This window comes from Amblyomma americanum, chromosome 3 (genome assembly GCF_052857255.1).
Source record: "Amblyomma americanum isolate KBUSLIRL-KWMA chromosome 3, ASM5285725v1, whole genome shotgun sequence".
Lineage (NCBI taxonomy): Eukaryota > Metazoa > Arthropoda > Arachnida > Ixodida > Ixodidae > Amblyomma > Amblyomma americanum.
The window spans coordinates 101,168,331-101,195,477 of NC_135499.1; the positions used below are offsets into that span (position 1 = coordinate 101,168,331).

Genomic DNA, 27,147 nt, shown 5'->3' on the forward strand with positions numbered 1-27,147 from the left:
TAGGTGCATATGTGATCGGTTGAAATCCCTGTCGCAAGCTATCCTCGAACTTGACTAGCACATGTAACCTATCTACAATGAGAAATCATATGACACGACCCGAAACGCTGTGCAACGAACAGTTTTTATAATTTCGGTACCAATGCAGTCTGCAAAAACTGGCACCACATTGAGGGTAGCCATTGGGGGTAAATAAATGAACAAATATTTATGATTTTCTGAAGTGGCAGTACTCTGCTTGCTGTATGCATCCTACGATGACATCACTATTTTTCTTGTCATGGATGGGATTGTCCGTACCATTTGTGAGTGCACACACTAACACATGCCACTAGGTTTTCTCCTAATGAAATTAGTAATGCTTTCGCTTTAAAACACTCACCAGTATGTGAAACCTCCTCACAAACCACTGCACACAAATAGCGGGTATTCGACTAAAGAGTAGCCCTGAAAAGTGTCAGCCTTTTGACGGTCACTGCCGTACATGCACGGTGGCATGGGTGTGTCCCACGTGGATGCTGCCATACAAGTACTGCAGCAAATGGGCGTCCAAAAGTTTGCATCTTACGGGAGTATAATAACAATTTTGTTTGTGCTTCTATCTTGTGAAAGAAAAATGCCTTGTTGAAACACTTTGCATGGTTTACATTGCAGCAGTCACAGTTTTGATTACCGGTAATCCACACACATTGCTTTCTCTTGTGAAAGAGACTGTTTTTATCTTGATTGGCTCTTCGCTTGGTTTATTGCCAGCACTCCCGTGGTGTTATCGCTCTCCACTTTTTCTGCTGTTTACTTCGAGACATTCTTTTATGCGTCGTCGTTTCGTTAAGGCAGTGCAGTGCATGTTGTCCAACAGAAGTGATCCCTAAGACTGAAACACAGCCTGCACTAATTTTCTCATATTTGTACCAAATTTAGTCACTTGGAGGATTAAGAACAATTGATCTAAAAATAAAAAGACTGAACTTGGGAGGCATCTTTTCTCCGAAAAAAAAAACACCTTAAAAGTGTTAAAGAGAAAACGGATAGAAAGGCTAAAAATGAAACCTTCACACTTTCTACCTGTATACTTAAAAAAGAAAATATGATCAAATAAATGGGCTGAAAGTGACTACCTTGGGAAATCCACATATAGTTCAACCTAGTGCTCTTTATTACTGAGTGGCTACCACTCTCTGTACAGCCTGACTTATTTTCACGTGACATTTCACAAGGACATTTCTTGTGGGACACTTTGAATATCAAGGACACGCAACAGACTTTATTTAAGCAAAAAACAAGCGGACCTAGTCACTTAATCCACTTCACTATCAGGTTTCAAATTACTGCTGAGACTAGAATGAGACAAGCTTAATGAGCAGGAGTTTCGAGCAGAACAATTGATAAGAACTCCACATGAAAAGCAACCTCAGAAATCCTACAAAGTACTATAGTTACTCAATCTGTATCAGTGCATTTGAACATTCTGATTAATAATTCCTCTTTTGTCCCCAAAGGCAACATTTTCCCAAAATTAGCAAACTACTGCCAGCAACGTTCATGTTCCTGAGAAAACTGTCGTGCTTAACGTAGAGACTGACGGACTACAAGTAACGCCACCATTACTCTGCCACAATGCAAGAATATCTGCATATGAAAATGCGTTCTATAGTCAGCTTTTGTGTACCCCCCAAAACCAACACAACACTTCTACCTCACCTTGAGCAGTATTAGCATGAATGAATAAAAGAAATTATGCTCTTGTACCAGCACATCAATGCACACAGGCCAAACTCTTCATGTTAACCAAACTTATTTAATGCTGCACAAATGCAAGACTAAAACCTGTCCCTCAACTGCACTGCCTGCTTAAGAAATCAAAGACTTTCCTGCACTATTCTGATCGGTACAGTGATCATTGTACCACAGTATAAGAACATGTTCTGGCATGTTCTGAAATTTTTACAATCATTTAATTACACAAGTGCATAGCTCTAGGGGATGTGCAAAGTTCCAATGAAGCCATAACAATGTGCACGAAGCACCAAGCAGAAACCTTGTTACTCTCTAACTTTCTTGTAAATTGTAAATCCCAAAGCAACACATGGCAACAAGGGATGTTGTAGTGCAGGGCTCTGGATTAATTTAGATCACCTGGGGTTCGTTAACAAACGCTGACATCCCACAGCACATGGGCGCATTTTGCATTTCACCACAATTGAAAATGTGGTTGCCATGGCCAGGATCAAACTTTTGAAAAGGCCCAGGAACTACCACCAATATTGCATTTTATTGCACAGAACTTAAACCAACAGAGATCCTTATGCAGGTAAGAAGAGGGTACAGATAATTTAACTAAACAGCTTGAATTCATGTTAAAGTTACAGAAACCAGAGCTCATAGCATTTCTTGCTCCTAGCAGCAAATGGTACAGCTTAAGTCAACAAAGCTGGCAGCACTACAATCCTTCACGCTAAACAGCAGAGGAAAAAATTATGAAGCATAATGATGAAAACTTTGAAGTTTCGAAATTCAAAATTTCTGACAACAACAAAGCACACGAAGAGCGCAGACCTATGCTTGTGTACAGCAAGCTCCTTCAATGCAGCAGTGAACACCTCAGTATGCTTCACTGCTGTGGTCAGATGAGTTAAGAAAGCCAGAAGCCAAAACAAAACAGCTACTAAACTTCCCATGCAGCTTGCCCAGTCTTTCAAAAAAACACCCAAACAAGCAGACAGATTGTTCAGCCATCTGGGGGCACATGAATTAACTGCCTGAAAACTCTTGGGCACTGCCTTAACATTGGTGTTTTTATAAGATAGGACATTTGCTTTCTACAAAGGCAGCTTATGCTTGCCTAACTCCCAATAGGTGCTTGCAGCTGGTAGGGGGGCAGACCTTGAAGGGAGTTTTGCAACTGATGCATTTAAGAAGCACTGAACCAAACAAAGCAATGCAAAGCTTGCGTCTGGCATCAACGCCTCAATGCTGACGCTGGTAAAGTTGCGACTAAAACTGACATAAACAAGCACGCAATGCCAACATGCAAGAAAAAAAGCAAACCGGACAAGGAGACTACACCCATAAAATATGAGGAGCTCACAAAACAGAGCCAACACCTCGTGTCTGACCTTCCCACAAGGCCATGCGGTGAAGAGGAGGAGAGTGTTGGGGGCAAGGAGAAAGGGGGCAGTCTATCTACAGCAGGTCGTCGTCACACAGACCTCAGGAGGGCAGAAAGAGACACCATCCGAAAGGTGCGTCATGTTTTGTGCGGCGCACGCTTCCCCTCACCAAGCCAATGTCCGCGATGTGCTAGAGCTGTTTTGCACATCTGCTCTCCTTCGGTAGCACAGAGCAACTAGCCAGCGCATGCCCGTCTGCGATGCCTCGATACAAGCGACAGAGACAACTGGAGGTTACTGCGGTGCGGCTGTGCATATGCACAGCCCGGCTTGCGACGAGAGCAGTGGGACGAAGGAGACCTGAGCTGGAGCCGAGCCAAGGAAGCGGCGCAGGCTTCCCCCCTCTCCAGCCTACTTTAGAACACAAGCCAAACTTTTTCTCTTTCTTCTTTTCCAACTTTTCCAACTGTCAACGAGGTATGAGAAATGCCCTTGTCATTCCAGCTAAGGTGCTCATGCATCTTGAGCAACCAATATAGAAGAAAAATGCACACTCAGAAAGAGGAATTTCTTGAGAGCTTGCGGTAGAGTGAAAACTGAAACTGCCAAATGCTACACGGTCCTCACAAGTGAGGCAGTGTGGAAACTTAATGTGGAAGCAACTGCAAGTGATGGCCTCGCACAGCTTGTTTACAAACACCCCAGCAGTGAGCCTAGTGGTTTGAACGTCTATTAGTACGCGAGAAATGCAGGCTCGGTCCACCAGTACTGTTGGGTTTAGACAAGTTTTACGATGCATGCACGCTATTTCCTGAACTGGTGCTCAGATTATCTGGAGGGGCATGCTTGATAAAACTGGGCGTTCAGCTTCGCCTCTCTCAGATCAAAAAGACAAGATAGCTAAAGCATTCTCTCGCCAGTACGGCATATGTGCTATTAAAATCTAACTCATCATTACCAATATGCTTGTGTGCAAATGGCTAGTAAAGTGTTGAACCCACAAGCAAAAGCACATGCAGTTACTCAATAGCCACAAAGAACACAAAGTGTAGGCAAACTGCCTTACGAGCTCGTTAGTGTCTACAGATGAATTTCCTGTCTATATTCTGTTTTCAACTCAGTGTGCTTAACATCACTACCTCCGGCCAATGTTCCTAATGACAGCGTTGGCTTAGTTTTCCGTATTGTTTATATGTGATGATTAGCATTAACCACCCCTTAAAGATACGGCACAACACACTGGCCACCCTAATCCCCTTCATGATTTATACACAAAAGACCACAGCCAATAAATAGAATATAATCGTTCAGTCCAGGGCATAAAATAGTTTTCACTTAAATGTGCTATCTCAGACCCTCTTCTTAACTTTACTAACTACTAAGGATTCAGTAGTGTCAAAACTAAACCGCACCTATCAACGATTACAAAGCTTACATTATAGCATTCTGAATAACTTTCAGCTGAGCTCACAAAAACAAGAACCCAGAAGCTTAAAAGCAGAATGCGATGGTGTGCTTTGATAAAACACAGCTCAAAATGTGCCAATGAAAATTTTGTAATTCATTACTACACATCCCCGCTGGCTGGTAGAGGTTAGTCCCATTAACATTAACAGGGATGCAGGAAGTTGGCGGCCGACTAGTAATGAGCATTTGTGGCTCAGCAGCCGAGCGCCCTAACCACTGAGCCTCCGCAGCCAGTAAAAACGCACTATTCCCAACACAAAAGAGATCAGGCTACAGAACCTGACTTTTTCCAATGCCCGACACATAAGCTTTCGCATGACTAACTCAACACAGCCACACTTTGTTCAGGGCAGCCATGGACGCAGTTCTATTTTCAGGACAGCCACATGCCAATGAAGCAATCTGGACGCACTTTTGCCGACGGGAAACAGAGCCAAGCTCATTCATCTCTGCTGTTTGTTTACTACGGCCTTCAAAGAGCTTCTTTTACAGCCAGCATGGCTGCTGTCCCGGTTTTTTGTGTATCCTAGTTCATCAACAGTACTGTTTAGACTGCGGGAAAACCGTTACAGCAGCTTATTACCGCTTCAAAGCATTAAAGGCATACACACCACGCAGAACAAGACGGTCACAACATGGCCAGACAAAACAGCAACATACCCAATTTTAATTCCCAAGCAGTAGAGAACACCTTAACTGTGTATAGGATACCATGCCAGTAGTATCATTTTCTTAAAAATTACAAGTAGATGGAAGTATGAAACTTTACGGGATTTTCAGAATATAAACGACAGCTGTGAGCCATTTACAGTATAGACAAAAAGAAACAGGATTGCTCAAGCCTTCAGAGCTAAGATGGCCCTGAGTGCCATTTCAAGCCCTTCCTAAAAGAATAGACAATAAATATTTGCGCAGACCTCATGTGATGCCTGCAAATATGCTCCAGAAGAGAGCAATGTTTCAAAGCAGGCATAAGCCAACATTATGCCTGCCTCTGTTCACCAGTGCACTTGTGAGACTGCATCGAAAGTGTCAAAAAAGGAACCCCCAGAATGGCAATACTGTATGGGAAAGTGGCATTACACAGTGTCACACATCAAGGTAGACATCACCAGAAGCTCTGTCACTGACGTTTGCTGCTACCATTCACTGCTACTGTTCACTTCCTCAGCCATTTTCTTCCCTTAGCTAAAAGTGGCATGCTAATACATCACGAATAAAAACTGACTCAAACAGCTTCACACTTTTGCTTCTTGTTATCTACCTGAGAAGACAATGTTAACACCTGTCCTGCTTGCTGGGCATAAAGGAAGTCTGGCTCCCCAAGGTGCAGCCATTTAGTAGCAAACAATGGGGAACAAACAATTTGTTTTCTGAAAGCAAACAAGCAATTCTGACTACTGAACTTGTATGCTAAAAGGCCCATAGAACTATGCAGAGCGCGTGCGTGCAGGCTTTGAGGATTAGCTTCAAGAAAAAGAGCCTTGAGAAAGCATTTCAACTGCAGTAGACTAGCTGGAATAATTGCGCAGGCTTCCCTCTGGCAGGCCTGCTTTGAATGAAGTCATGTCATAGAAAGTGCTACACTGTCCCGCTGAAACTTTGTCGACAGGTAGCTCAGAAACTTTCTTTGCATCGTGTTGTGCATGATGAAGTTACTACACACTTAAGAAACCGGTGTTTACGTGAATTCAAAAACTCAAACTTCAATATCGGCCAGCTGGTATGCCAGCGCCTTATCACACCAAGGCCAGAGAGGACATATGCGTGAAGAGAGCTCATGCCAGCCCAAGAATCAGGTGCTAGGCTCTCTTTGCATGCGTGCACTGCCCTTGCAGCTGTTGGTGCCCCTATATGCCAAGCAGCCATTGGAAAAACACATGGCAAAATCTTATTTGAAGCAAAAAAGGAAAAAACATTTCCAAGAAAAAGCACGAACCAACGCATGCGCTTCTGCTATCGCTAGTTGATGGTGAAAGAGCAAACAGCGCTGGGGTTACATTGCACTTGCAACAACAGCCTAGCAGACAATGCCGCAGTGGTATAGAAACGTTTCAAGAATGTGGCAATCTTCACTAGTTTTGTTGCGGTGTGCAGTGATGAGGTGCCGTCATACCAGCCAGTCAATACTCGCGAGGTACTCTTAAAAAGCTGACCGACTATACGAACTGGCAGACATTTCCGTTATAAATTTGCACATAGAACAGCACATAGTCAAGAGTTCCACAAATGGCACCAGCTTCAAGGGTGAAAAAAATTGAAAATTGGTTTTTGGGGAAAGGAAATGGCACAGTATCTGTCACACATCCCCAGACACATGAACCACAGGAGAGAGTGAAAGAAGAAAGGAAGAAAGAGGTGCCGTAGTGGAGGGCTCCGGAATAATTTCGACCACATGGGGATCTTTACCGTGCACTGACAGTGCACTGACATCTACAGCACAGGGGCGCCTTAGCGTTTCGCCTCCATCGAAACGCAGCCACCATGGTCGGCTTCGAACCAGGGAACTCTGGATCAGTAGCCGGGCGCCCTAACCACTGATCCACGCGGGTCATGGGTGATTCCTATGACCAGCTTTTGAAGAATGCTAGACATGCAGTGCCTGAGAGCTCCAGCATCAAATGTAGACAGTGCCTACCCATAACCTTTTGGCTCCACTCACCAGTTTGTTTTGTTGGAGGCAACTGGTAGAACTGCTAATTGTTATTCTACCAGAACACTTCTTTCTTTTCGAAGCATTAAGACTTGCAAAAGTTCCACAACTAATGCAATCAAAGAGATGTGGTTTGGTTTTATGGGGTTTTAACACCGTAGTGATGGGCTCCGGAAAATTTTGACCACCTGGGGTTCTTAACATGCACTGACATCCATGGTACACTGATCTCTAGCATTTCACCTCCACAAAGAGCTGTGGACAGAACCAACATGCCAAAAGAGTGCTACAAAAACTTGATAATTTTATGTTCAATCATGAACTGCAAAGTAAGTGCTCAAGAAGCTGCAAATTTTAAATTATAATTTTCCCACACACTGAACGGGCTTCTCACCACGCGTATGAAACAAGGATTTAACCCAGGCATATGCGTCATTGCTGAATGGGTTCCCTGCAGAGCATCTGTTAAAGCTTTAACTATTCCCTAGCACTGCTGTGACTGGTTTCAAAAATGAAATCCACGATGGAATGAAAATGCATGAAACACAACCGGACTGATCAAGACCCAGTCAGTAAAAGTCAGCCGAATTCAACACAACCAAAATGAGCCTAATTATGAAGTCATGCTTCTCACCTATTTCTGAACCCCTAGCAAGGAGAAATTCGTCCTGGTGTCATCGTCTACATATGCTACTAAATGCAACACACTGCTTCTAATAAGATCTTTCTTAAACAAAAAACATCCATTTGTTTCATGACATGTAGCACAGCTCATGGCAAAACCAGTAATAAAGCTGGCCCATCCATGTGATTTTTTTTTTTCTGGTTCTCTAGCTTAAAACATGAATTCATTGCGCAGGTGTTCACGCAGCAACCTAGCCTCAGAGAGGATGCCCTAGAAAGGACAACCACCCTTGCCAGCTAGCAGAAAACACGCTGCTTGCATGCGTCAACACAGCTGCAAAATTTCTGTATAAGTGCAGTTTTGCTCTACATTTTTTTGATAGGCTCAATCTACAAACTCAGCTGGCAGCTGTTAATCTGCGCAAATTTTTAGTCCACTGCCAACAACTTTATTTTTCATGTGAAATAAATGCGAATCAACAATGCTCATGGAAAAACCACAGTCCTACCACAATGAATCGATTGTTATCACAAAGAACTGAGACTACCAGGAAAATATTACTAGCTAATGACACTGCCGCAGGAGGCAGGTTGGTCAAAGACAATGCAATCAGATTTGAGTCAAATGGCCTTGGCTACCCTTCAACAAGTTTAAAAATAAACATGAAAAAAAAGGTTGCATGAAACTAAGGCACACGAATAATTGCGTAAGTTGCCTAGGCTTGCCCTCAATAGCATATTGATGAAATGCAGCAGTGAGTATAACAATATTACATGGGTGCAAAGTGCTCAGCACACATGCTGCTCTCTAAGTAGCCATTAACCTCATTTCTACACAAGGACTTCTTTCCATATGCCGATCTTCCCAGAACATTAAAAATCAAGGTGGGTCATGCATTATCTTCCACGGTCGTGACCCCGTCTCCATGCGTATTTAGTCTGGGGAGTGTTGCTCAAAAAAGCTTCCACCGGATAAGATAGCGGCCCCTATGAGCCAATGCCACAGGAGCTAGGTGTCACACAGGAGATAAGCACCAGATAAAAGTGCAGTGTCAGTCTCGCACTCCACATTCCACGTGAAAAAGACCCAGATTCTCACTCATCCGGCTTACAAGTGCAAAAAACTTATCAGGGGGCAGTTACACGCTTTGCACACGAGCCACATAACTGAGAAGGTTTCCGGCAAGAAGCAATAACCCTTTCAGCACCTGCAGAGCATACAGTGCACATGACGCAGCTCTATTAGCAAGTTATTCATACATCTAGCGAAGTTAGTGAAATGTGATGCAGTTGATCTTATTAAATATTTGGCACTGCAATCAGCAGGGAACAAATGCCACTAAACACAAAGCCATTCAATATTATCTAACTATTCAATTGGAAGCCGATAGTATGAACAACCAGGAATCAGGTGTTATCTTGATAGTGAGTCACACTGAATGGAGGAACGACCTACTCATTTCTCAATTAGTAGGGCAAAGCACTGTTAGAACAATGAACGCACAATATACGTGTCTCTGGTGCCCTCATCAATGCTTTTACTAATGATGCGTTTGTAGTTGTCTTTCTCCGTTCGTTTCATCGTCAGTAGTGTTTTGTAGAGCGCTGTAACCAAGACAAGATACGAAGGTCGCAAGGTTGAAATTCAAGCCAAACGAATCTCCGCCGCTAACGGAACGACTAGCAACGCTGCTGAAAGGGTGTAACGAAGATGGTTTGCATCTGGAGCGAGGTCAAGTACCTGTCGGCCTCCTCCTCCGCTTTAGAGGCGCGACTAAACGGAAGGGGGGGGGGGGGGGGGGGGGGGGGTAAAGAGCACGCCGCCGGTGGGTTGACGAGGATCAGGCGATGAGCGAACGACTCCCCTACAAATCATACGAGCGACACTTTTACGCAGCAATGAGCGACGGAATTCGTGATTCATTTGCGAAGCCAGTGGGCATGCTCTCGTTACACTGAGCTGATGCAGCAGCATAAACGGAACAACGCAGCGGAAACAACAAAAAAATTGACGGCGAGCGCACGTGTGCAACGAATCAACAACCCCGACGTCGAGTGTCTACTTTGTGCCATGCTGCGAGGCGATACCACAAGGCTACGCAGTGCGTAAGACAAGAGGAAAATGAGTGCGCGGTGAAACGTGCCACGGACGAAACTTAACCCGTTCCTTGCCGGGGTAGTCCCCGAAGACTGGTCTTTCCGAGAGCACCGGCCGGCAGGTGAAAATGAGACCACGTTGCAAATACCGCGGTGCGAGGCTGGATTAAGCCAAGGGCCACGCGCCGTTCCGATCATTATTTTATTTTTTTGCCGACAGCATGCGATACGTTACTGAAAACAACCACATTTCACTTGGACGATGCAAGGCCGTACACGAATTGGACAAAAACTAGCACGCCGAGAAAAAGTGAGCCGGCGCGCCTCTCGATGCCGAAATCGGACTCGTCTTTTCGACGCTTAAAAAAGCGCTTCTGAGTCGAACTGCAAATCGTTCGGAAAGCCGGCGCTCGGAGACTCCAGGCGCGATGTTTACGAAACGAAAGCCACGTCCATGAGAGAATCAGCGAAGCGCGGATACGAACAACCGCGCGGCGTTTAGTCGACCTGGTTGACCTCGAAAGGAGGAAAACTCAGTTAGCCACAGCTAATTAAATTTGCGCCCAACAGTCGTCGATGAATTAACGACCTGGAAATATGGTTCCGAAGCCGGTTCAGCCGTTTTGCGAGGATTACACGCACCTTTAATTGCGTCAACGCGGTCATTCATTCCGAAAGCGCATATGCACCGCGAAGGTCGGCTCAGAGGCGAAGCATCGAGTCGGGGGTGGCAAAGTAGAGAAACACTTCCAACTCACCTGAGGTTGTACAATGCTGCGAGCTGGAAGTAACCGAAAGAGAGCCATGCCGGTGATGTTCCTTGGAGAGGCCGGGATGATAGAGTTGGGTGGTAAGCAACGTCCAAACTCGCCGGTCGCTGCAGCTCCTGGAAGCCCACGATGGGAAAAGGGTCGGGCATGCCGAAAACGAGAAGTGTAACAAAATGCTCAAACATTGGATAAAAAACACAATAAATTTATACTAATATAAACGTAAACTCCGTGCAAATAACTGTAAACTTTTAATAAGTAAATTAAAAAGTAAAATTGTTTTGAATTGATTTACTTAGTATGATACGGCATGATGCCTCACATCTTGGGGTTTTGTGCTGCCAACCCACCTGCGTGCGCGGCGTCTGGTAAGCGCAGGCGAAGCGGGCGAAGCTTTTGAACTTACTCTGGAGTTTTGCGAATCAATCGTCCATTGCTGCGGTGCGTAGAGTGCGGGCCTTGGTCGTCGGCCGGTCGCAAAGAAACCCGTATCAAACCGTTCGCCATGGGTACGTGCCTCGTGAAACTTTGTTTTCCCCGCGGATTTCGTGCGATCTGGACGGCATTTTTCTACTTTCGTATGCCGCACCAATCGATACATTTGTCTCGGTTGGGTGTAGTCATTCTATCCGACAGCAGCACACGGTTGTAACCGCATGCTCTAGACATTTCTTTTACCGGTTCTCGCTGCTCGAGCTGCAAATCTGGGAATACATTTCTCTTTCCAGAAAAGCGATGCACTTGAAGGTTATCTTGAGCAAAATATTTAGGGAGCATCGCGAGGTGGACACCGAGACATCAGCAGTTTGGAGCCGAGCAGCAGTGTTGTTTCTGGTGATCTGAAACTCGGGAAGTGTTCATTGGGGGGCTTGCATAACGGTCTTTCGCGTTGTGGTCGGTATAGTTTGCATCTCTGCCGGTATTATATGTGTGCATATACATTAATCGCAGCATAGTTCTCCAGCATACGTATTCAAATGTTTCCCTGGTATTTTCTTCTGCACCATTTTCTTTAGCACGTTTCCGCCCTTTTCCTTCTTTTCTTTTTTTTCTGTCGCCCTGCGTATTCTTGCTGCGTTTTTTTTTTTCTTTCATTTTTTTTCCCTCTGCGAATGGCCTACATTCCTAGAGCTGTCTGCGAAAGGCATCCGCGTGTCTCGGCGGACAATTGCTGGCTACCCTAGCCGACTGGTTTCATTCTTTCGTTCGGCGACTGACGGCCACGCTGGAAACGAGGTGTCGGACCCGATAGAACGCATAAAATAAAGAAACTTCCACGGATGGGAAAGTGCAGTGGACAAATTTCACATATGCCGCGCGGAACGCCGTTTCAGGTATATACACCGTGCGGAACACATTGAAGTTTAAGGCGGCGTGTGCCACCGTATTGTGATTAATTCGGCGCCACAAATGCTAACGAGTGGTGTCCGTGCCCTCGTAATACAAACCTCGATCGGTTGGGTAGAGTCGTTGTTTGTGCAGTCTTCACGGCAAGCCTTACGCGTTGTGCGGCGGAGCCTGCCTCACGTTCGTGTAAGCGCGTCGTCGGCAGCGGTAGTCTCTTCTTTCGGCTGCTTCATCGTTATCGGCATAAATGCGCACGTATTGAGAGCTTGCAATAAAGCACGTGCCGTTCACTTGACTTGCCGTCCGATCGATGTCGGCGCCTCAGTTTTGTTCGGAAATCGCAAACAGCCGCATCTACGCTGTCTGGTGGCGTCAGTTTTGCTTGCGGTTTGGTAACGTCGCAAGCTTTGTACACTTGCTTTTAAAATATCTCCTATCCTTTCCTCTAGCCTCCCTTTCGTCAATTTCGTGTCACTAAAAAAGAGAGCAACGCTTTTTCTGTAGTACATCAGGACTCATTATAAAATTTTAACTCGCTTAATTCGAATTTCCGGTTTATTCGAATGGTTGCTTTTGTCTTTTGAACGTGACATGTAATAAATAGTAAAAGGAACTTGATCAGGCCCGACTAATTGCTAACTTTTCATAGTTCGAACATATGTATTTCAGGTGCCCTTCAAGTTTTAATTATCGAGTTAGTTTTGACTGCATAATGTTCCTGCTCTGAAGAAGACAGGATGGGCTAAATTGCATACTACAAATGCTTTGAAGATTATGAATAGGCTTCAGCAATGAAAATTCTTTTTGTTTGGTTGAACCTGCCCACTAAAACGCACAACCATTTTTCCCCTTGGGCTATGCGCAAAGGAGATGCGTCTACACTTACTTGAAGGCAGCTTAATTGGCGCAGAGAAATGAGTTTTAAACAAAATTTCAGTGCGAAATTTAAAAGGGGTGATTGAAAGGGATGACCAGGAATTGTATGCCTGCAGGAGAGGTAGTTCAGGTGCAGACAAGTTCATTTGCTCAGGTATAACTAATGCTATAGCTTCCAAACTCATCTACTTTCTTTAGGCGTTTTTTTAGCCTGTATAATGACTGGCAGAACCGCTCAGCCATAAATTATGTGCAGTTCATGTTGCAAGGTGCTCGCTTTTGTCATTATTTTGCACCAAACTATGGTCACTAAAATAGCAAGGGAAGCAATCTATTGCCATATGGTATATGTTATACAGAACGGTGATTACTAATTGTGCAGTTTTTAGCCAGCAGTCATGTGTTAAAGATGGATCATCGTATGGCTGCAAGGCTGTATTGCTCAAAGCAGCATAGGCACCAAATTTTCCGATGCGTGTATTATTCTTTGCAATGGTGCATAAGACATTACTATATATTAATCACCACGTGGAGTTCCTATGCCCAGTATTAATTATCTTCTCTCATGCCATTTCAGTTTCGGTAGCCCGACAGTGGATATATGATGTGAACATTGACTTCAGGTCACGTGAAGCATGAAAACAGTGATATAATCGTTGTTTCATCATTATAATTCATTCCAATCCTTAGCGCAGCCTATCTCAAGACTAGGAATGGCTATGAATGAACAAGCTGCTGTAATATTGCAGTTTTCATGCCTCACATGACCTGATGTCCAACTTGACATATTTTATAGCCACTGTTTAGCTGTCAAGGCTGCAATTGAAATGAGGTTAGAGATAAAAATTCAATTACAAATTTTTTCTGGCCACAAGCAAATCACATATAGCGATTCACATTTACTAATGTCATGTGTATCATCACATTAGAAAAAGAAACAACCAAAATTTCCTGTCTGTACTTAAATGGCTAAGCTGTTGTATGGTTTCAGCTTTTCCAAGTTTTCAAGGGGCTCGTGGTTGTCTGCGGTAAACTGATGTTTCCTCTCTTCAATCAAGATATGTAGAAGAAAAAAAAAAGGTCAGCAACTGTTTTCACCATGTTGTCCCTGCAAGCTCACAGACCATGCGATTTCCAGGTGACATAATGAAAGTGTTCCTTATATTTTTAGGAGGTTAAAATATAATCTTGTAGACAAACAAATTTAGGTTAGCTTTAGTTTCAGGGTATTGGGTTCAGCTTTATTATCTGTTAGCTGTCATCTGTTCAACTAGGACGCTGGATATCACTGTTGAAAGTCAATGCTCAGGAAAGTGACTATAGAAAAGGGAATGTTTTCTAAAGTGCACATGCAGAGAATTTTATACTTTTGCATTCAGCTACTTCAAGAATGTTTTGAAAGTACTAAAGCATTTTTTGATGCAGTGATTGTATTGCGAAGTGACAAAGTAAGATATGTGAAGTTTAAGTGGTGTTTGGTGTGTTGTATTGATCATTGTTCTATTTTTTTGTTTCTATTTCATTTTTTGATCCCCTTATTTTTGGCTCTGTGATATAGCGAAGAGACTATATGTATATTTGTGAGTGTCCTTGCTTTGCTGCTGTTGCCCTGTAGAGAGAGGCTGTGGGCCTTTGTCAAGCTGCCGTTTACGAGCAGCTTTTACCTACGACCTCCTCCATCATCTCGATGGAAATAAAGATTATTATTACTAGTAATTGGGAAAACTTGACGAGAAATCAATATTGTGAGCAAATGTTAGTAGATCGTACTAGTTGGTGGATAGTGGCTATTAGTTGACTGAGTATGCTTCACATGGTGCTTCTGTTATAAAACTTTAAGCTGAAATCAGGCATCTCAATATAAGCTACTGATATGTGTCAATGACAAGTCATGGGATATATATACCTGACAAGTTTCCTTGTTAACATGACATCAAAATCCCTAGACTCTAACCAACTGGTGCTCTTATTTCTATATATGCTGTTTTTTTTTAACCATGTTCTCAGAACACTAACCAGTGCAACTACAGGCTGTTGCCAAACATAAGGAAGCATGTTTTGTTGGAAATTCAAACGTATATGGTCCGAGTGATTGGCTGAGCAAAACTGCACTTCTTGCTTAGTTGAAAAGCACTTGTGCATAGTGAAAGCAGAGGCGTAGAAAGAGAAGGGAGTGTTAGGCACGCAGATCGACAGGCACACAGTGTGAGATGATGTGTGCTCAATGTTGCCGCTGGGTGGAAACAACAGCAGCAGGCATATGTCAAATGCAAACAGACACCGTTTGTGCTAGCCCCATTGCTTGGTGGGGGTGAGCTTGGTGGGTTGGCTGGTTGCGTTAAGGAGCAGGTTGGGTTATTCCAGTGGCTCAAGGCTATGCATAGAAGTAAAATTCTACCTCAAATAAGTTTGTTTTAATTACGTACAAAAATCTTCACTGTCTAAGGTTTTGGTGTCAGTGGGTGAAACAGGATCCTTAATGTTGAAAGATGTGCACAGACACGCATCGTGCCCGGAAGAGCAGTGAAATGTCTTCTGTAGGTTAAGAAGGCCAAAAGCGAAAAGCAAGCTGGCTGCACACCAGTAGGCGTAGCCTTAGGAGCCCAGAGAAACCCATGTAAATAAGCAAGGCATCAAGCCACACTCCTCTGCACCTGCAACTTTTTTATGGTTCATTGGCTTTAGCATTAGGCTGCTTGCTTAGAATAAGCATCTAGAGATATTAATTTATGTTGACTCAAATTATATTATCTCTACTGAAAGAACAGCCCGCAAACATTGCTTGGTCACCCGCATTCATTTGCCTTCACTGCACAGTTCTCTTGGCTTCACTGCACGATTTCTTTGGCTTCACTGCATGGTTCTCTTGGCTTCACTTCACAGTGCCAACTTTGGATGCAGGATCATTTCTTTGGCAGAGTGGCATTCTCTAAAGAGATTGTGGCAGCATTTCTTGGCCACCTAAGATAGACATGTAGCAAATAACGGGCATTATACTGCAAACATCTCAATTGCATCTTGGCACAAAAAAATCAGTAAACTGGCGGCAGTCAGAAAACAAAGCTTCCCAATGGATGGCAGCTGATGTTCTAGGCTTGTTTCCCGGGGTCTTCAGCTAAAATCAATTATCTTGCATCATTCTGAGGCTCACTGCTACTACTAGCAGGAAAGAAAATTATCCGAAGATGCAACAAAATCGCTAAACCCAAGCCATTTGCAAGAGTGCTCGGTTGTCAGGCAGTCTGCCATTCTAGCTAAGGAAAGTTGGGCACCGTGCTAATAAGACACTCACCAGTATTCACTGCTTTGTGGCAAAGTTGCAAATTAATTCAAAACTGAAAGACGTCTTAGACCATATAACTGATGGCATGACAAGTCTGAAAGTAAATTCATAGTTCTGAAACAGCATGTGACATCCATGGCTCACCAGTGACCCATGATCAGTGGGTACAGTAAGAGAAGTCTTACCTATCTTATATTGTTCACCATTATTGTTAGCTGTTATGTCTTGGGCAATTTAATATTATAGTACTTCTATACAGTAGTTCTGCATTCAAGTTCTTCAAGTTGAGGTCTCAGTAACAGCCAGGCCTAGATGAATCAGCAATGCTACCTTTTCTTCACATATGCTACCACATGTGCTGGACAGTCCTGTCAGCAGCCAAATCTTTCACCTCCCACACCGATTACATGTGTGCAGGTTAGGAAGAGTATGTTTACAATGCCATTTCATATAGCATGCTGTTACCGATTACAGTAGGTTCCGAATGTCCATCAATCTTGGTTCTGTGTGCTTTCAAAGCCAAATAGGTTGTGTTTAGGCATTGCCTTATTGCCTTTGGTGCTTGCTTGTGCAGTCCCTTTGTGTGCGTAGAAAGCCTTGAGCAAGTTTTTATACTGCCTACTCTCAATATTTGGTGTTCCTTTGAATTACTCATTAAGCTACATGCGCGACGTGTGCAACCAATCTCGCAGCCCCCCCCCTAAACACGAGAAGGTTATCATGTGCCAGCACACTGGCTTAGACTGCTTTTCATACAGCTTTTGAGAGTGGATGAGAAAGAGCTAGGTTTAGCTTTATAATGTAGGCACCTAATTCAGGTATACTGTCTTCTAGTTGTCATCAGATGTCCAAAACTGCATGGCTAACTCAACCATACTTCAAGACTATGACCTGAAAGTAAAGCATTGTATATTATTTGACAACCATCTTTCAGTGATATGGTAGAGCAAGAAGATTTTTAAACATAACATTTATCATCATTTTTAGCTGAGTTGAGTTCACTGCCAGGGAAGGGCTTCTCTACGTGACCTGCTGCTCTATAAAGGTGCCGAGAAGTTCCTGGCTTTGCACAGAAAGAATAGAGTCAGAGTTTTGAAAGTGCACATTTATTCAAAATATTCTCTCATCAGACTGATGCACTTATTACATCATTGTTTTGGCTTTTCTAGCCCACTTAAAAAAAAAATTATGTGATAGGTCGTCAGGTCAGCTCTTGGCAGCATGTTTGACATCAGCAATGTCGTCAAAATCACGCTCTCGGGAGATGTCTAGTATCTGGCCTATCTTTTTGGCGGATATTCGCTGGCCCTCAAGAATCAGCTTATGGACAGCTTGTGGGGCGCCCGCTGTGGGGCTCGTCTTCAACGTTGAAATGCCCAGCCTTGAAATGAGCAACCTAGGCTGTGACAGCACTGTAGGAGAAACATTTCTCCCCTAGTGCTTGTGATATCTCAGTGTGAATGTCTTTTGCAGAATTTCCCTGCAGAAACAAAAACTTCATGATGACCGGAAACTCCACAGACATGAAACTTGCGTGTGCTTTTGCCATCTCAGGTTCTACCTGAAATTAAAAATAGTTATAAAAGTCAGGAACATCTGATACTTGCACGGTTGCATAAAAATATATCATGTTTTTCTGTGGTGCCAAATTAATTTTTCAATTTCAACTGAAAGGGGTCAAAGCCAGCAACTTCTTAGCATACTCTCTTACTCCTGTCTTGCACCAGCCAGCTTACCTCAGCAGTCTTCTCAAGCTCGCCATTCCTTCCGAGTCTCGGGGCCACCCTTCACCATGCCTTCTTTCCCGTAGTATCCATTCTGCCTTTTTAATAGACGACCACTTGTGAGTTGTACTCATTATGAAGGAGGAAAGGAGGGCAGGTTAATTGTAGAAGAAACCGGTTTGTGCTACCCCACTCTGGGGAAAGGGATTAGGTGATATAGAGGTGAAAGAGAAAAGGGAGTTAGAGGAAAAAGAAGTCTGTAAGTAAAAAAAGTGGTAGGGCTTTAACATAGTTAAACCTGGTAGATGTGGAAGAGCTTGTGTTCGTTCTTTGCCTCTTTTTTCTGGCACCTGCATATGCACGCAACCGTGTTTCTCACTTTTCAATTGTCCTCGCTCCACTCGACGGCAGCTGGCGCGATGCCCTCCTCCTATTGCCTATACAGCGGGCGTGACACTTCTCCGAACTTACCCGATCTTCCTCGTATTGGCTGCAGCTTGCACAACGCTCCTCCGAACTAACCCGAGCTTACCGAAGTTACTCTGAGGATTCACACAAGATTCTTGGTTGAGTTCAACCCTGTTAAATATTGCTTTTGCTTTCGCACAAAAAGCTTGCAGTAAAGTCATACCCTGTCACGTACATCTGGCCTTCTGATCATTGTGTGTCTTGTATATGTCCATTAACTCTTTTTATATTTAGCTAAAACATCCCCAACTTAAATTTATTCGCTTGTCCACGCTGACTTCTCTCTGTATTTTACGTTCCAGCTATTATTTTGTTGTCATTATTTGCTGGGCTATTTTGACCCTCGCTTCTGACCTTTTTATTAGCCTCCAAATTTTGGTCCCATAGGTGACAGCAACATACAACAGTAATACAAGCATAGCTAGGTTAATACTTAAACTTGTGAAATATCATTTTTCATTCAGAAAGTGAGGTCATCCACTTGGCTGTCCATTAAGTGGATTTCATATGATCATTCTTTTTTTTTATGGTTGCCTTGGCATATTTGAAGCAGGTCTATTCATTCATCTGGCATCATCAAGCAGCGCAGATTTTTTCAAAAGTGCTGATTTTTGATGTATTGAAATCACCTGTGAGATAGTTTTCTGTTTCTTCTTAAACAATGCTGATTGCAGCATTCTACTGCAGAACTCACCCACAGCTGGATTAGTAGCAGTGAGGGCTCTATGTTCAGGTGTGCTTGCTCTGATGGCCATTGTTGTTGCCCAGCTGTCATCTCTGTTGGGGTTAGTTTGGTGTGGATAGCTGGCTATGTAATGCTGCAGAATTGCCATATTTTTGTTTCTTTTCTCACACCTGACATAACTGCTTTGGAAGACTTCTTCCGGACACCAGTCCACCATAATCACTAAATTTCATAAACATATACTTCCAGGTCAGGAGTGCGAGCCTAAATGTCGCATGTTTGATGCTAATTGAAGGCCTTGCTTGGCTTATGGCCTTCTGCTGTTGACTGAAGTACCTCATATTGGTTGGTAAATCTGGTTTGTCATTAGCAAGTGAAACCTACAGCTTGGTTGTTAAGCCTGGTTTGTCATTAGCAACTGAAACTTGGAGCACATAAGACTAGTTTAATTTGTGATATGCAGCACTGGTTTGTACTTTGAGGGTAAGCTGGGCTTTGACTTGGTAGGAAAGATGCAGTACTGGCTAACTCTTTCCTTTCCATCCCTGTTGGTCATTAATTACCAGTGATCCATCAATGGCTATAAAGTTACCTCAGAGCTCTCGAAGCTTTTATGGGCACACTGCAGCTTCCAGTGGTCATAATTTAATACCTTCTGTCTTGTTTCATGTGCAGCTTTTGGTTTTGCCACCAGGCACCAATTTCGAAGATGCCTTCCTTGAGATCAGTGCCTTTTCATTTTTTTGGAGATAACACTTTCCGGGTCGTTTTACACTCTTGAAACATACTAAGTATCTTTATTCTGGTGCGCAGTCAGTCAGCTTCATTCTGGCCAGCTACCAGGAGCAGGTTGATGTGGTGCCTTCAGAAATTAGCACCCATAGTGATGATTTGTGAAGCCAAACCACTGTGTCGACTGCTGCTTACTGAAAAGTCTTGTTTTGCTCGTATGGTTTATGCACTAGTTTCAGGCGCAAATTTAGAAATTTTAGTGATTTCAGGACTTTCATGCATCTACAGTAGGTCTATATCATATATGGGTGAAATTTGTTGGTTCGACAGGCATTCTCAGCACGCTCACTGTTTCAGCATGTGAAAACAGGCTTTTTGGCAGTACTCTAAGGGCGGTGCTCAAAGGATGCTCGTTTACAGGGTCATCATTGAGCAACCATGGCATTTTCATGCATATCTGTGATTTCCTGGTTTTTATTTTAGGTGAATCATAGATATGCAGATTTTACAGTCTTTGTTAACAGTCTTTGTAACTAATATGAGAAATTGCAATAAGGAACTAACAGGCAATTTCAAATCGAACATCACCCAGTATCGCAATGATTTAGCTCAATTCTGTCTTCAGCATAATATTCTAAGGCTGACAGTTTTTGGTCACCAATAAAATATGGTCACGTTTCCTGTACATGGCAAGGAGGCGGTTCACCTGTGAACTTGTGTGATGAAGAAACAGCTATGGGTTTAGAGTCAGACACAGGCAACAAATTGGGGTGCTGGCACAATTTTGTAATGTAAATTTCACCAATCATTTCCATATTAAGTATCCTCCCAAGAATGTGCAAGGTTACAAGTTTATTATTAAAACATTTTTCAATTTTTGGAACACTATCAGTACTGATGGCAGTTTGTTGTCTCTAGCCTGCATAGCATTTCACTCTGCTGTTTTAACTGAGCAAATTTATGTGAGTTAATTGGTACAGCAGTTTTGCTAATAAAGTCGTTTTTACATTTCTGGACATTGAGGGCTGAAACTGACATTTCCTAGGGAGGCCAGAGCACTATGTAGTGGCCACAGAAATGGAAACCATTTCTCACCTCCGTGGTGCCGTTTGTAGAGCATCCAGTTGCAATGTTAAAAGTTGGTACCTACACACGCAGTTTGCTTGCAGCCTTTTAGGCTAACAAAACTAGCTACATAGTGGATGGGTTGAGGCTGGAGAAGATTTTGTTTGACGCATGCTTTTCCTAATTGGCTGTTTGACTTTTGTCAGCAGAGCTGTGCTGTAGTATGTGTTGCATTGTGCACTGCTGAACAGAATGCATCAGTTTGCATTTATAATGGCTGGAATAAATTCTTTTGTGATTCATGAGGAATAAATATTATTAGTTGTAGCTAAAGCTATATGTCTAGAGTTCCCAGGTGGTCATGTTATGTAAAAGTCCTGATTCCTCTCTTATTTACAGCCAGTGATTAATGAGTGGGTGAGAATATGTGAGCAAGCCTGTTTTAAACTTGACACCACTTTCTTTTTTTTTGTATGAGCTATGTTGGCTACATTTTCAGCTTGACTACATGCTCTCTGGCTGTTTGTCATGTGCCATCTTGTGTACTTCTTACACATAAACAGGAGCACATATGGTTACATGTTTTTGCACCTAAATGGTAATGTTACGTACCACAGTTGATGGCCACTTTTCAAAAGCTCCTGCTCATTTCTTTGCCAGACATTATGTTAGTGTGGTAGCTGAAATTTATTGTGGCATGAAGAGAAAGCAAAACTTTAGTCAGGGCAGTAAAGTTGGTAAATCTAAGACGTTTCACAGGCCTAACAGTAATGTAGTACCTGTGTGCTCTGGAATGGCCGCTGCATTTATTTTTTTTTTTTTGGTCAGGATACTTACTCAGGGGGACACTTGCAGTACTCGTATTTTTTTTCCATAAATGCGTGGCTGAGCATTGTTAATGACCGTCACATGACGGTGGGAGCAGAAAAATTTGCTGCAGTTTCTTCTCTTACTTCGCTTGCGGTTCTGACAAAATTTCATGAGACTATGTTCAGAAAAGGCAAATAATGCAGGTACAAGCTGTAGTGACAAGCAATTGACCTTACTAAAAGCTCTAAGATCAACTTTTTGCGCATTCATACAGAACCCATGGCAGTGTCATTGCCTCAAGTGGAATTGCAACTAAAGGTGTCGCCTACTCAGAATGCCTCGGCAGCTTACGTAGGCCTATGTTTTCTCAAAAGAAGATACCTGCAAAGGTGCTCGCCACTTCATTCATTCTATGCTTCTCACCTGAACAAGCTAAGTTCGCAGTTTCCTGCAAAATTTACCATGGCTGATGTACTCATCTTGGATTGTACCAATTCAAAATTCTATGGTTGGCGGGTTTCCAGAATTTGTAAATCTCAGAATTATGAAAACTCGGCACACGATGCATTGGTTTATTGAGTGTGCCTCAGCTAGTATCGGGTTTCGTTCTGAATTTCTCTTATTTTTTTCCGCGCAGAGTCTCTTCCTGGAAATGCACGACCGACATCGTGCGACACCTTTGTGGCTCTGCCGCCAGCTACACGCAACAACTGCGTCGTGTTTGGCAAGAACTCTGACAGGCCTTCAGGGGAGGTGCAGGAGGTCGTGTATGTGCCCAGGACCCAGCATGGTGCATCTACCAAGCTGCAGGTGTGTAAAAATGGCGTTGCTTCAAAGGCTACACAAAGAAAAAAAAAGTCACAGATGTTTTATGCTGTGCTGTGTAATGCAAGTACCTAGCAAAAGCTGTTACACTGCGACACATGTGTGGTGAAAACAATGTTAGTAAACATAAGCAGAAAAGTGCGGTGGGCTAAGCCTTCCAGATAACGAGATTCGGCCCTCACAAATGTGTAAGTGAGACTTCCGTCAACTTGTACAGGAAGGAACTGAAATTTTTCAGTGTGACAAGGTAATTGTACGTTTGTGGCATTGTGTGTTTGGTGCACATGCACTTTGTTGTTGAAGCGGAAAGGAGGCGTTGGCGAAATAAACCACTTGCTAGTCTGTGATTGTCCCATGTGCTTCTCTTTTCTGTGTTCCATCCTTTGTGCAGTTTTAAGTTTATAAAATGTAAGCAATGTCCCACACATAGAGCAGTCTAAGAACTGTCCCACCCCCTCTCACAACCCTCTTGTACCCCTCTCACTGTGCTGCCAACGTCACATATCTTGGGTTGTGTGCCATTGCCAGCTGTCGCTGTAAATGTAAATTAAATATGGAAGGAGATGAAAAAGAAATGAGAAGGAAAAAACAAATTAGAGTCGCCTCTTGATCATTTGAAGCCAAAGGAGGCATAAAGTTTGTTCAAATTAAAGGCAGCCTTGTGAACACACTTTGTGTTGACGGGACTAAAGTGCAAGTTCAAACAGACCGGCTGTTCAAATTAACCACGGTACGCCATTCTGTCAATGTGCCCTTCAGTGTAATTTCGGGCGGTGTGACACATTTAATATCTCTCGGGTAGTGGCTGATGTGTTGAACATTCGCAAAGACCGCGTCTGACAGGCACCAATCTACCTGAACATGGCGGTGTGCCTTTGGCCAGCTCTTTATCAGCGAGAGCTAATTCTGGGTTTCTTGAGTGATTTTTTTGCACCAAAAAACAATTTACTATGAGCTGTCATTTCTTTTTTATGTGCGTGTAACATAAAATGCTGCGTTTGTTTCTGATCATCTTTCATATACAATTTGGAAATGTGAGGTTGTACTTAAAACATTACAGAAGACACATATTTCCTTTACCTCATTTATTGATGACTTAGTTGCATGCATTACCATCACCTGCAAAGTACTTCTGCGTACAGGCAACACCCGCCTGCCTCTGTACGCTGTCTTTGTTCACCGCTTGTGTTCGTAACAATCAGCATCACACCAACCGTGTTAAATGCCAGTAAGACATCTGGTCAGTATCCGTCACTTGGCATCTGACTTCTGTGATTTACCTTTCGAGCTTATCCTCAAGTATAAACATGTCACGAAAACAAGCATTAAAAGACGTTTAAAATGGCCAGTTGACTGAAAACATCCTTGTGGAAGGTGTTTCCAGGTTTATGTACTGGAAAACTACTTTCTCTAGTAGGCATGTTTCTGGCTAGAAGTTGAGTTTAGCTTGATTTTTAAGAAATCCTTTGGGGCGCAAGAATTGGGTAAAAGAAAACAAAGGGCCCTGCTTTAAGATCTGACAACTCTGGAATGTCTCAGCACAGGTGGCGAGACTTGCTTGTAAGTGAAAAGCGTGACACGGCAGGCAGGAGCTGGTCTCCACCATCCAGTTTCATAATTGAGCAAGTGACTGAAGGGGGCCCCAAACTATTTTTTTTTTGTACCGTCTTGCATTTGTTGGAATCCCTCATTATTCACCACCTTTCATTACGCTGACCCACACGTCCTGGTTTGAATTTTGATTACATTGGTGCAGTGCACATACATTGAAGTGGACCAGGTTCCGGAGACGTGTGCGGTCATCCTGAGCAAGCCGGCGTGGATGTGGGGTGCCGAGATGGGCGCCAATGAGCACGGCGTGTGTGTTGGCAATGAGGCTGTCTTCACACACCTCAATGGGCCAGATGACAGCACTGAGCGGCTGCTTGGCATGGACCTGGTCAGGTGAGCAGAGGACTCCATCTTATTTGGTTGCGAGGGCTGTGCAGCTCTATTGGGGCAACATACTTTAATGAGGGAATCATTTCACATGTACGCTCACGGTTTTCTGCCTGGCACAACAAGAATCACATACCCGAGTCATTCATGCTTTGCAAGCGTGCACTGCACACATGGATGGGTGGCGCACACATTGCTTCATAGGTAAATAATTAGTTGCAGTTGGCATGGGCTCTAGTCAACACCTAGCAGCATCAGGTGCATTTCTGCAGTAATCTAATTTTGCATTTTCATGGTAATGGCTGCACGTGGTTTTCTTCAAAAATTGCCGATTGCCTGAAAAGAGGGGCTGCATAGAATTCAAGGGTGCCTGCAATCACGGGAAGCAGTGGCCTCACTTTTCCATGTAACTAGTATAACGTCCCACACATATAGAAAAAAAACGTGGATTTTGTGTGTAATTTTAGTTATTGCCATTTATTACCACATATGTGCATACTGCTGCCAACAAGACAGCAGAGTTCTGTATGCAACACAGCTACAGGCCTCCTTTCATGCAAAAATCAGTTCTGCGGCAATATAGTGGGGGTCAGCTTTAAAAGTGCACTTAGAATATGCACCTGATTGTGCAAGTGGCAGTGTGGCACAGTGTTTTGCTGCAAAGGGCAAATTAAGGCTGCCTTTCGAACTTGGCAGCTTTATTACTCTTTGTTTTCGGACCAGAAGCTTCCTTTGGTTCTCTCAAACAAAGCACTGTGGCATAATTTTGGGTGCTTAGACTGAAGACTGAATCCCTTTACTGTATTGCACTCACCAAAAGACTGCGTGTTTAGATTCCAGTTCATGAAGTAGCTTGTATTCTGTGTAAGTGTTGGCAGTATTATTTCTCACATATTGTATTATTTTATCAGGAAAATTAAGGAGCCCAGAAGTATCTGGTGGTTCACTGGGACATGCTTCCTTCCAAGCAGTAACATTGCAGGTTGCCACCACATGTTTGTGTCAACAAGTGATCAGTCCAAAGTGTGAACCAGAGATGGTGTTTAATTTGGTACTGCCACTTTTATACTGGAACAGCGGTGCATATCATGGTTGTCAGACCCAGCTAGTCTTTCTTGCTCTGAATGAAGAAAATTGTCTACAGCACGTTTTGCGTCAAACAGTTTGCTGAACATTGGCCCCACATTTGAGGTGGGCGCACTGGTTCGGCATTCCCAATTCTGGTCGACTGCACGCCTCCTTGCCTTGGCTCTCGCAGAGGGGATTCTTGATCAGCTGGTGTTTCGACAGGAAGGATCTGGACTTTACGCATCGTGCTGAGAGGTTGATGCATCGAGACTGTTCTGGCGCTACCAAGCCTGGATAAAAATAGGAGCCTTCAGCTACATCTTCTGTGTGTTCTATCACAGTCTGCACCTAGACCTCGAACACTTGGTTAAACAGGAGCAGATTTGCTGCTTTTGACAGCATTGGCCTCTGTGGAGTTGTCATGGCTTTTTTGATGAGAGCCTTTGCTTTCCAATCTTTATGGTCACAGTCGGAATCAATGTAAAGGTGATCCCTATAGGGGTTGTAGCCACAAGTTCCTTAAGGGATCAGTTCATAGTCTTTCACTTCATTGCCCCAAAGGTGATCGCCTTTAGGTGTTGTTGACTGAACTTGTTATTTCCACCGCCTGTTTGCACTTCAAGCTGAATGCCATGTCAAGCAAACATCATATCCCGCCTTCCTATCACACAGGGGTTGGTCGTTTAGGGAAGGAGCTCTTTTTTTGGAGGTCATTTGAACAGGCAATGCACACTGCAAGAGTAGTCTTCCTGACAGGCTCAAAAAAGTTCACTTGAACACTGGCCATCGGTAGCATGGGCAGCTGCTTTGGATCAGCAGGTCACAGGTCAGGCAGCCTGCATTAACAAAACAGCGACACGTATGGCACTTCAAGACTTTCTTCGTTATTCTGCCACTGTCCCAGGCCGACAGCTCAATAGTTTCGCCACTTCTTTGCGTTTGCCAATGTCTTTAAGTGACCCGCATGCAGCTGCAGCTGTGCTTTGTGGCTTTGGAATGACAACTCTAGAATCACACAACAGTACTCCCTATGCACGATAGCTTTGAAGCGAGGTAATTGACCTGTTATGTTGCACATTCATTTTGTGGAGCTTCACTAACTTGCCTTTAGGCTGTCATCTTCACTCACTTAGTATTTCACTGGGCACTCGTCTGTTATGCCACTGACGAGAGTGCCGAGAGTAGCAGTCGTGTGGTTGGTCACATCCTCTAGCTCACTTTCAGGCATGTCATTGCTGTCAGCTTCGATTTCTGACAGCATATTGGCAAGTCTGAGATCCTTCTCTAGGACACGTTAGAAATGAAGTATTACATATTATGAGGTGCAGAAAGGAATGTTGCATGCAGTGGGGGGGGTGTCTAACAAGTGCTTTCGAGGCAGTCGCTAAACGGGGTTGATGATCCATTTAAACTATGAATTTGAACCCAGTGATGAAGTCATGAAAAGATTCATGTAGGAACATGATTCCTAGAGCTGGTTGTTCAGTTTATGCTTATCTTCATTCTGCATCTGGTAACATATGCGAGGTGCAGGCAACTGGCCACCAAATTTTGCCCTGCCACTCCTTGTGCAAAGGTGTGCACTTTGCCTATTAACTCGAATTG

The 27,147-nt window shown here is 43.6% G+C and overlaps 2 protein-coding genes across 7 annotated transcripts in view; one reads left to right on the forward strand and one right to left on the reverse strand.

Moving 5' to 3' along the window:
• Window positions 1-10,868, reverse strand: part of kdn (citrate synthase) — a 37,402-nt gene extending 26,534 nt beyond the window's left edge. Inside the window, exon 1 of one of the 2 annotated variants that reach the window (XM_077657604.1) lies at window positions 10,710-10,868. In XM_077657604.1, coding sequence (XP_077513730.1) covers window positions 10,710-10,757 — 48 coding nt within the window. In that variant the 5' untranslated portion in view covers window positions 10,758-10,868. Of the gene's footprint in view, window positions 1-3,209; window positions 3,390-10,709 lie in introns of those variants that run through there. The other variant, XM_077657605.1, reaches the window with a different exon arrangement.
• Window positions 10,869-11,048: 180 nt separating this feature from the next.
• LOC144124746 (secernin-2) overlaps window positions 11,049-27,147 on the forward strand; it is an 85,626-nt gene continuing 69,527 nt past the window's right edge. For 2 of the 5 annotated variants that reach the window (XM_077657607.1, XM_077657606.1), the window contains exons 1-3: window positions 12,363-12,460; window positions 22,349-22,521; window positions 24,293-24,480. In XM_077657607.1, the coding sequence (XP_077513733.1) occupies window positions 12,379-12,460; window positions 22,349-22,521; window positions 24,293-24,480 (443 nt within the window). In that variant the 5' untranslated portion in view covers window positions 12,363-12,378. Of the gene's footprint in view, window positions 11,231-12,362; window positions 12,461-13,935; window positions 14,025-21,985; window positions 22,522-24,292; window positions 24,481-27,147 lie in introns of those variants that run through there. The other 3 variants (XM_077657610.1, XM_077657609.1, XM_077657608.1) reach the window with 3 other exon arrangements.